The sequence below is a fragment of the Gobio gobio genome (genome assembly GCF_949357685.1).
Source record: "Gobio gobio genome assembly, chromosome: 17".
NCBI classification, from domain to species: Eukaryota; Metazoa; Chordata; class Actinopteri; order Cypriniformes; family Gobionidae; genus Gobio; species Gobio gobio.
This window is the reverse complement of record NC_137110.1, coordinates 7841498-7853015: the sequence shown is the minus strand read 5'-3', so window position 1 is coordinate 7853015 and position 11518 is coordinate 7841498. Positions and strand designations below refer to the sequence as shown.

General features: G+C 37.9%; 1 protein-coding gene across 1 annotated transcript in view; it reads left to right on the top strand.

The window, feature by feature from the left end:
* Window positions 1-4065: 4065 nt before the first annotated feature.
* The window catches only part of slc16a1a (solute carrier family 16 member 1a), a 19029-nt gene continuing 11576 nt past the window's right edge, over window positions 4066-11518 (top strand). The window contains exons 1-2 of the mRNA XM_079840255.1: window positions 4066-4407; window positions 10489-10737. Coding sequence (XP_079696381.1) covers window positions 10521-10737 — 217 coding nt within the window. The 5' untranslated portion in view covers window positions 4066-4407; window positions 10489-10520. The remainder of the gene's footprint in view (window positions 4408-10488; window positions 10738-11518) is intronic.

The window sequence follows — 11518 nt, the reverse complement described above, 5'->3', positions numbered from 1 at the left end:
TGTTGTTTGGGCGTAGCAGCACACATGCCACAAAAAAGGCCGCAATTGCTCCTCGTGTGCCTGAACTGAGCACAAAGTGTCCTGAGATGAATAAGGAATCTATTTATGTCAGTTTTGTGGAGATTTTACTACGCAAAGCAGAGAGAGTAAATATTTTGGGTTGTGTCGTGTCCAGGACACAGTCACTCTGAAATGAAAGAGTAACTACGTCTTTGAAAGTCACAGACAGGAATTGGGGAGAACATGTTTTACGATTTGAGTCTCTGATATGTGGAGCGGAGCGTTTTCTATTTTTATGAGGAAAACTGCAGTGTAATGATTGCTTCAGTTTATTCTCACTTGGGAAATACGACTCAAAAGATTCTCACCTTTGTTCTTCGGTTCCTGGCCTTCTCGTTTAGAATGAGAGACAATGAAGGCTCTTCAACTTAATGTCTATTGATTTATTCTGTAGATTATTAAGTACAATTGAGATTCTGAGCATGAAAACACAGTGAGTTTTAGAGTTGTGCAACATTCAAAACAAATTTTAGAATTAGGGCTGCACGATTAATCGAAATCGAACCGCAATCGCGATTTGGGTTATGTGCGATTATGAAAGTGCAAAGGCTGCGATTTTAACGAAATAAATATTCCCAGCGTGTCAGTGAAGAGTGGCTCTGTGATCAGGAGTAAACGCTGCTCCGTCTGAAAGACTGCGAGTTTGAGTCGCTTATAGCGTGCGTTTGAAAAAACAACACGCGTCAAACATCTTCACAAATTAGCAATAATTTTTTTAGCAATAATAATAATCATTATTATTATTAGTCATCGCAATTTTAACCAGAATAATCGCAATTAGATATTTTCCCCAAATTGTGCAGCCCTATTGTAGACTGGGTAAACCCAGCCTGATCTGCAGACGATTTGATTTCGCCCTGCAACTCAGTCTGGAAACCCGTACATTCATTTCTACTGCTTCTATTACACTTTTGCGGGAACCAATCACAGACAGGCTTATCCACCTGGCCCGCTATTGGAGGGATTATCACAATGACGGATAGAGAAGTGATGTCGTTGCCCGTTGATCACGCCTCTTTTGGGTCTGATTGGTTGAAGGATTATCCAATTGCTTACAGAGTCATTTGAATTATGCTTGTTTATCACGCCTCTTGTGGTCTGATTGGTTGAAGGACTATCCAATTGCGTACAAAATTCATTTAATTTATGCACGTTTATGCGTTTTATTTTAATGTTTAATCACTATTGTTAAACTTATTTTAGAGAAATGTTTAGTCACATATCAGGGAATATTTATGTAATGAACTGCTCCGAGACTCAAAGGTTGAGGATCCAAGCGCAGTATTTATTCAGAGGGTAATCCACAACCGTAGTCAAAAACAGGCAAAAGGTCATACACAGGCAAGCAGTCCAAACAGGCAAACAAGGCAGGAGAGACAGGCAAAAGGGTAATCCACAGAACAGGCAAGTAATCCAAAACCAAGAGACAAGAAACCAGGGAGAATGCTCAGAAATGCAGTATTACACTTAACAAGACTTCGCAGTGAAATGGGAGAGGCAGAGGAAATGAGGTAAATGAGACACAAGTGTAAACAATGAGTGATGATGAGTCCGGGCAAAGGATTATGGGTAACATAGTCCTTGATGGAGTGACAGTCCGGGAATGGAGTGCCCTCTGATGGTAATCAGGGGCACTCTCACTGGTGAATCGTGACAATTTATATGCAGATAGATAGATAGATAGATAGATAGATAGATAGATAGATAGATAGATAGATAGATAGATAGATAGATAGATAGATAGATAGATAGATAGATAGATAGATAGATAGATAGATAGATAGATAGATAGATAGATAGATAGATAGATAGATAGATAGATAGATAGATAGATAGATAGATAGATAGGACAAATGCATGCTGCAAATTACCATTAAGTTTTGTAAGCTCACTGTTACACAAATATATATATATTATATAACACCTATAATTCAATGTACAATTAAATCCACAGCCATTCGCAATTTGTTCTCTACATCGAAAATATATAAGAACATGCTCTTGCATACCTTTTGATTTTATGGAGTTTTTGTGGAGTTTTTATAAGCCGTTTGGTCGGTTAAATGGCCATAAAGAGCGGTTAAACTCACAGTGTGGATGAATCGGATTTGTGTGAAGACTCAGGATCTGTTGAAGAGAACGTAGGCAACGCAGAAACTCATACAAAGTGGAAAAAACACTATTTTTTGATCCATTAATGCATCTCTCACTTACTGTGTTCAATCTCACTGTTTGTAGCGCCAGTCAGAGAAAACTGCCTATCAACGCGTGCTGTCATGAATAATTAAGCGCGTGCTGTCATGAATTAAGCAACGCTTCTTCTCATAGGACAAAGACACGTAGTCTCATGAATAATTATGAGGCACCGATGAGTCATCGCTGTACTATAGTACGAGAAAACGTCACAACCTATGACGTTGACATGAAGATGAATTTAAACCAGTAAGTTGAAAATAGAGCAAAATTTAGAGGTTTAAAATTAACTAGTTTTCTCCCACATTCAAAACTAACAGATGGTAACATTGTCTTCCATGATGTTCAACACACATACTTCTGTTAAAATCTCAGAAAATTTGGTTTAGGGTTTCATGACCCTTTAATATACTTCAAGATATTGATAAAGAAGTTGATAGAGTTAAATGTAAATCCATTCTGCATTATGTGGTTTTATTCTTTTTTAACTAATCGTACACAATAGGTCAGAGTTAAAAACTCCTATTCTGAGGTGAAAACTATTAATATAGGGGCCCTGCAAGGTTGTGTCAGCTCACCCATTTTATTTACACTATATACTAATGAGTGTGTTGCTAGTCAGGAGAATACATTCTTCATCAAATTTTCTGATGACACTGCGATATTGAGTTTGTTGAATTGGAAAACAAAACCTTTGCAGTACTTTTCTGACGTTTACAGGTTTGTAGGCTGGTGTGATACTAATTCTTTGATTTGAAATGAAACAAAGAGTGTTGAAATGATTTTCAATCCTAGATCTGTGGGGGATCACAGTCCTGTTATAATACATGGTCATATTATTCAACAGGTTTCTTCATTTAAGTACTTGGGTGTTTATGTGGATAATTTATTATGCTGGTCTTCTCACATCAACAGTCCGTGTTCTAGATTACAGCAGAGGCTATATTTCCTGCGAAGGTTAAAAGTGTTGGGGGTGAACCAGAAGATCTTGTTTTTGTTTTATTAGTCTGTATCTGAGGGTTTAATAAGAATTGGTATCACTGCATGTTATGGAAATCTGACTGTTCAATCAAAATCAAAACTAGCACGACTGGTACACACTGCTCAAAAAATGATAGGGTTGGAGGAAAAACGAACCATACAAGAGATGTATGAGGCTTCTAATTTTAAGCAAGCTAAAAAAAAGTTGCTGATGATACACACTTTACATGTGAATTTTAATTTGTTGACGATTTAGATAGATAGATAGATAGATAGATAGATAGATAGATAGATAGATAGATAGATAGATAGATAGATAGATAGATAGATAGATAGATAGATAGATAGATAGATAGATAGATAGATAGATAGATAGATAGATAGATAGATAGATAGATAGATAGATAGATAGATAGATAGATAGATAGATAGATAGATAGATAGATAGATAGATAGATCTTGTTCTGAGCATTTTATATCTCTCAGAGATGTCAAAGAGATTAACGTTGTAAACAATTGTTGTGTTCCGGAAAGGATTTGACCCTTAGGAAACTGTGTGTGATTGTTTTTGTACGTGTTCTGTCTCATGTTCAGCTGCAAACACTCATCCTCATTGTCAGCCATTGTGTTTTGTTCCCTGACCTGATTTTAGGATAAGAATCAAACCTAATTATAAATTAGCATGGAAGTGCAATAGTATTGCCTATTATGGTTGATATTTGTTGATATTGGATACACTGACACAAGCAACATGCAATCTCAAAGACTCCATATTGAAACCTGTATCCTCCAAAGGAGACCTCAACAGAGTCCTGAATGTGTGGCTTAAACAAAGAACAAGGAGGAGAGCAGGGACACAAGTGGGCATGGTGGCAGGAGCCAATAGAAATCTATTTTGAATTCTCTGTAGACATTGGGGGGGCCAATAAAAGCTGGCCTGAACTCAGTTATACGCAGTTTGAAAAGGCTGACCATAGCACAGGCCTATAGAAGTTTCAGCAGTTCATTTTTTTTTCACTGGCCAACCAGCGTGTTTTTCCTCTGGATTATTCACATAACTAGAAGCTTGCCTTGACCCAGTGTGGTCCCTTAAAATGCTGCTTGCCGTCACGGTGGAATAGAAGAGTACTTTGGACTATTTTATGCAGAGAATTTATAGACTGTGCCAGAAAGGTAGGAGCACTTCTGTGTGGAATGTGTGATTCTAAGCTTGAATGCGCTAAAATGTCTAGCCTGACGGCGTGTCAAGGACCCGTTTTACCTGCGAAGTGAATCATTTCATTCTCACTTCTTTTTAAACCATACAGCACTTCAGCTGAAGGGAACGATATGCTCTGCCAACATGATCAAACTGTCAGATGCTCCAAATTCAAAGTGAACAGCCCGGTAAAGTAATAATGGCTAAATCAAAATGCAACTTGTAAGACTTTAATACAAAATTGTGTTAATGACAAGATATGTTAAGAGTATGAATTCGGATAATTCTGCCACATTTGAAACTGTTTGACAATACCTTTAAAATTACTATTTTAATACTAGATTCTGATTGGTCAGTCGTTCACAGACCAATCATTCACGGATACGTTATACACCATCGTACAAAAGTTTAGGGTCTGAAAGTAATCAATATTTTTATTGTTAAATTGACAGTAAAGACATTTATGTTGGAACTTTCTATTAATTGAATAATCTTTAAAAAACTAACCGTTTCCACAAAAATAATAAACGGTACATAATAAGAAATGTTTCTTGAGTCCTGAGATATATAATCTGGAAAAATAATCAGTTTCTACAAAAATAAAAAACAAAATGTTTCTTGAGCAGCAAATCAGCATATTAGAATGATTTCGGAAGGATCATGTGACACTGAAGACTGGAGTGATGATGCTGAAAATTCAGCTTTGCCATCACAGGATTAAACTGTATTTTGAAATATATCAAACTAGAAAACTGTTTAAAAAGAAATGACATTTACGGAGTGTCTATTTACACCAAGTGCAAATAGCATGCCTTGTTGGCAAGTGCTATTCACACTTAGACTGGGTAAACCCAGCCTGATCTGCCAGCGATTTGATTTCGCCCTGCAGCTCAGGCTGGAAACCTGTACATTAATTTCTACTGCTTCTGTTAAACTTTTGCGGGAACCAATCACAGAAGGGCTTATCCACCTGGCGCGCTATCGGAGGGTTTAACACGATGACGGATAGAGAAGGGATGGATCGATGCCCGTTGATCACGCCTCTTGTGGTCTGATTGGTTGAAGGACTATCCAATTGCTTACAGATTCATTTAATTTATGCTCTCCTCTTGTGCAGTAGAAAATACATAGCAGACTCCCCAGACCAATGTTCAATCTTAAATTGAGCTTGGTCTGGTGATAGCCAGACAAAGTCGCACTAGCTCCACTTTACAATGCCTGGCTGGGCCAAAGAAGATTTCTTTTTAAAACGTGTCATTGTGACGTAGTCAGTAGAGCGTAAGTTTCTTAAAGTGGAAATAAAGTGCCTAACGAAATTATATTTAAAGGTCCCATGACATGGATTTTTTATTTTATTTTATAATGTATTCTGAGGTGTACTTATATTGTTAGTATGATTTTTACATCATAAAATGTAAAAATCATAATTTAAAAATAAAAGGCATTTTTTCCATACTGATGTTTGCCCTCTGGCTGAATGCCCTGTTTCATGGGGCGTGTCTGCTGCGAGACTTCAGTAAAAACGCCCACTGTTGTGATTGGCTGACATCTTTGCATTTGAAATGAGTATTAGACCTTGTAGCGGAGGGGCCGTGGTTTAATGAGGTCTACGAGGCACAAGCCTCCCAGAGAGACTGATGTCACTTCTCATCAGTCATCTCAGCACGTCTCAGTTAAGTGAACTGTTGAAGTTACTAGCATATACTTCAGGTTATTCATTTATTTCTAGTCGGAGGGACTGTCACTCATGTCAAAAAGTTAGTAACTTTAGTAAATTATGGATCAGCGCTGACTCGAGACGCGAACTGTTTAGAACGATTCAGTCCGATTTGGTGAACTGATTAGACCGGTTCACTAAAAAGAACCGGTTCAAAAGAATGATTCGTTCGCGAACCGGACATATCTAGTGGACCAGAGATGGAGCGATTGCTAACAAAGTGATATTGTAACTACTGAGTTGTGAGAGCGCTGTCAGCGTGAGTTTATAGTGTTTGTATTTGAGAGTTCTGAATAAACACGAGTCCCAGTCATGCCGAGCCCGTCTTCCTCCTTATTCTACAACTTTGTAACGCATGTAATGTACCATTACAGCTGTCGAGATGAAGGAGTTATGAGTAAGTGTTGATTATAGCATTATTTTTAGATATTTTCCTATCATATGAAAAGCGTCAGTGACGTGCAGTGAACAGCCCAGTAATCGAATGCTATCCAGTTAATTGTGGGGAAAGCTGGCTAGCCTAGCCTAACCCCTTCTGCTTAATCTCGCGCCGCGTTTGGTGCCTCCGCTGTGGGCCAGATGCAGTACTGGGGGTCGGTGATGTTGAAGGCCGACCAGTCAGTGCAGCCCGAGCTTCGGCGTGTGTGGGGTTTATCTCTAAAGATGTGGCTCTGCTGTTGTTGAGCAGAAACTCCCAACTGTATGCACATTTTAGAACAGATAGACGCGACGAGGACGTACAAAAACACTGACTCACAAGATAGAAAACACGAAAACACCGTTCTGTCAGGAGAGAGAGAAGCCGCAACGTGTGCACGAATAATAAAGTTCGGTGTGAACTTGAATAATTAGCTACACATCAGAAATCACTGATCACAGATCAGAAGGAACTGAAAAAAGACTTTTCAAAGACTGTTTTCATTTGTACATCCAAACACTGAGAAACTGCCAGCATTCACTCCTTCACAAGCCATGATCTCTCGAGGACAAACAAATATGGCGCTCGCATGGGCGTGCCAAATTCTCTGGGCGGAGGAAAGGGAGGTAACCGTTCCTGTTATGACATCATAACAGGAAAATTCAAGATCAGCTCGTCTGAGCTGTCATTTTCTCAAAGGCAGAGGAAGACACCCAGAACTTACACCGATCAAAATTTCTAGCCACTTGGGGACAATATTCAGGCTAGGGGAACTCATATTAATGTTGAAAAACCTCATTAAAAGATTTTAATGCCATGGGACCTTTAATAATAATAAAAGTATTTATTGGGTAGGGTTAGGGAAAGGTGTAGTGTGCTGGACTTTAAACTTTGGTTTATACAAGGACTTTTATTTTGATACTTATTTCTGAGTTTTTCTATGGTTTCCTGTTTAAAAGAGGAAGTATGCCTTATTTCTTGAGTGCTTGAGTTGTGCAAGGTGCTCCATGTGGTTGCAGACATCCAGCTTCATCATGCTTATCAAAGTCCTTTGAAATGCAATATCTGTTAGTTACTTTGTTTGATTTGTCTAGTGAACATTATGATTACTTTATTGCTGTGTTGGCAACCTTTGTAATATAGCATTTAATTCAGCATGTTTGTTATCTTTTCTACTCAAGTTTGTAAAGTATGAGTCTATGCTTTTGATATACTGTATTGTTGTTGGTTCTTTGCCTTGTGTGATGATTTATCTATTTTGTGAAATTGATATGTGTATTTTCTCTTCTTTGTAGTTTCACACTATTCATGATTAAACTTCATAAATTGCACCTCCGTGCAGTTTATTGTGGAAGTGTTTAGCGGCTGGATAGCTGGATCAATTCAAACAGTGAGGCCAGTGACATGTAGGGAGGGCTTTTATTGTCCCATTAAGGCTGCATCCATTTAATAATTTTAATAAATATAATCATTTACACTCTGTTATTGGTAATGTACAACAATACTGAGGTGCAAATAGTATGTATCTGTCAAAATAAAGTATAAATTGCATGTAATAACTATTTACACATATTGCAAAGAACTTCTACTTTTACATGATGTAAATAGAATATATCACTATTTTCACTTAGTAAATAGCATCTTCAGCTATTTACACTTAGTGCACTTAGCCGCTGCCTGATATTGAACAATATTACTGTAGCCTTTTTTGAGCATATAGGAGACTTTACAAAAACATTACAAAGAACTTAACGGACCCAAACTTGAAAGATAGTATAATTTCCTGTTCATTTGTTTGGTAAGTACCCATGTAATATGGAGGACAACGTACCGCCAGCCAGTCATTATCACAAAATGAACTCTTCAGGGTGATGCAAGACCCTCTTTGCATCGGGGTCCCAATCGTCTTGTCTGGGTTTGTTTTGTGATAATGACTGCACATTGTTGTTTTAATGAGAATGTTGTTCTTTAAAAAACGAGCTAGCATCTAATGGCAGGGCGCCCTGATGCCTCAAGATCATGTTGTCTGGGCTAGCAAAACAAATCCAAGAGCACATGTGGAGAGGCTTAAATGCCAATGGGGAAAATAACCTGATATTGGTATAAGGTGCCTCTTCCTGACTTAAACCTCTGATCCTCCTTAAATAATGAAAGTCACATTTCCATTTTGGAGGGAATGTTCGCTTTAAAAGCCTCCTGCTGTGGCTTTACAAATACTGGTTGCACTCAGGTCGGCTGTGAGGCTTTAATATGTAAAGGCACCACGAGTCTTTATGTACCATCTACGTTTCCTTTGAACGGTTTTCTGCCACATGTATGCACAATGATTCCTTGAATCAGTAGGGTGTAATTCATGTTTATTGATGTGTGATGCTTTGAAGTTTTAGGTTTACCTTTAGAGAAATAGGTGTGCAGAAAATGTTATATTTCCTGCCCATGAATCAAATTATTAGAGGTGCCTCATCACTATTACTATTACTCATACTCCGTGTTAGGGATTTGAATAAACCCCCAACCCTAGGTATTAAACTTCAGCGCGTAACTCATCCCACTCCGCTTGTGACTCAAACATGAATGATACCTCAAGTGATGCGGTTGAGGAGCTTTAGACTCCCGTTTCTCACCTTCCAGATAAATGAACGAGGAAATCCTATAGAATTACATTGAATGTGCAACCTGAGCCATATCTAGACACCAGAATATTGTAGACACACAGCAACACAGTAAAAACACTAGTAATATTTATGAAAGTTGAAATCAAAGTTCATTATAGTTTTTTTTTTTATGTACGTAGTTGAATGTATACTATCCTTCAAACATTTGCATTCAGTTTTTTTTCTTTAGCATTTGTATCAAAATGTATTCAGCAAATGTATTAAGCAGCAGCAACTGTTTTCAGCATTGATGGTAATAAGAAATGTTTCTTGAGTATCAAATCAGCATTTTAGAATGTTTTTTGAAGTATCATGTGACACTGAAGACTGGAGGAATGATGCTGAAAATATTTTAAATATTTAAATATATGTATTAAATATGTGTTTTTGTTAGTGCTGTCAAATCGATTAATCACATACGAAAAATAAGTTTATATGTGTGTACTGTGTATAATTATTATGTATATATAAATACATGCATGTATATATTTAAGAATTTTGTTATATGTATATATAATTAGGTTTATATATAAATTATAATTATAAACCGTACACACACATATATTATGTAAAGGCAAACTTATATTTGGTATGCGATTAATCGATTTGACAGCCCTAGTATTTTTGATCAAATAGATGCTGCCCGTTCACACCCAGAACGATAACTATAAAGATAACTATCTTAGCGTCCACACCAGCGGACTATATCATTCAGTGTTCGAACCGCCCTGCTCCAAGCGGGACTCGAACCCGTGTCCGCCGGCATGAGAGTCAGACGCTCTAACAAGGACCTCTAGTGCCAGTCGCTAGAGTGTCTCTTGAGATCAGAGGAGTGAGGTTTACTTGCACAGCAACTACTAGCTGGCCTCCGTTACACACATGCTTGTCTGTCCCTTTAAATGCTCAAGCTTGTTACAGAAGGATGGATTCTGATTGGCTGGAAAAAATCGTTATGAAAGCGATTCCAACGATATCGTTTCTGTATATCGTTATCGTCATAGCTGTGGTGTGAACAGTATCTTTATAATTATCGTCCCTTGTTGTGAACGAGCCTTTAATGAGCATAAGAGACTTTTTCAAAACATTTAAAAAAATCTTACTAACTCCAAACATTTAGTGCTTTTTTAATTATTTAAAGTGTAAGGTGAGAATTTAAATATGTCAAAAAAGTTCTTACAATGAACCTTAGAAATATACAGATTGTTTTAATGACCTAATTGTTTGACCTTGAACTCTTTTTCACTGACCATTTTCTTTATGCCTTTAGAACAAGTGAGAGCTTTGTAAACACCTGGAGCAATGGCACCTGCGGTTGGAGGTCCTGTGGGCTACACCCCTCCTGAGGGGGGCTGGGGTTGGGCCGTGGTGATTGGCGCCTTCATTTCTATCGGTTTCTCCTACGCCTTCCCAAAGTCCATCACTGTGTTCTTCAAGGAAATTGAAGTGATCTTCCAAGTCAGTAGCAGTGAAGTGTCCTGGATCTCTTCCATCATGCTTGCTGTTATGTATGGAGGAGGTAAGCAGTGTCTCCCTGCTTTTTATCCTTTTCTCTTCCACTCAAAACTCTTAAACAATCATAATGGTTTATTTTCATACTAGACGTTTTGCACTGATTTAAAACTGTTGCTTAATACAGTAATTCTGTCCACGAGTCGCTTTTAAATCCTGCTGTTTTGTTGTTCATTCAACCCAGTGGTGAGATCATAGCACAGGTAATGAAGGCACAGTTTATCAATGGATATGGTGTGAGTGAAAGACCCTTATTCATTTGAATGTAGAAAAACGAGATGCATGCTAGACAAGGCTTAGAAATCAGCCACCGACTTCTCTTTGCTGAGAGATTGAGCTCTGAATGGGCAACTCTATCTCCCTCTGGAGTCTTTTTTCTCAGTCAGCTCTTTATTCTGCAAGTGTCAGATGTTTTCCTTGGAGAGAGATGAGGAGATGAGACGCCTAACTCAGGAGTCACACAGACTTGTGATGACTAGCGTCAATAGCAAACTTGTCTCAGGAAGTGGAGCACCACCAAATGATGTCAGCACACTCTCATAGGCAGACTAAATTGCAGCTTCTCCTTCTCACGCTACTGAGCAGATCAAACGTGAATTAAAAAAAATATAAACCATTACAGATATATGAAGAAAAGGTTTGAATGTTTCTGACAGTATGGTGCTACTTTTTTCGGTTTTATTGCAAAAGCCAATTATACAATCAGTATGGTTTGGTTTGCATGTATGTTTACACGCAACCTTTAAAAGTAGTCTTTTTATCTTTTTCCTTATCCTCATGTCGTTCCA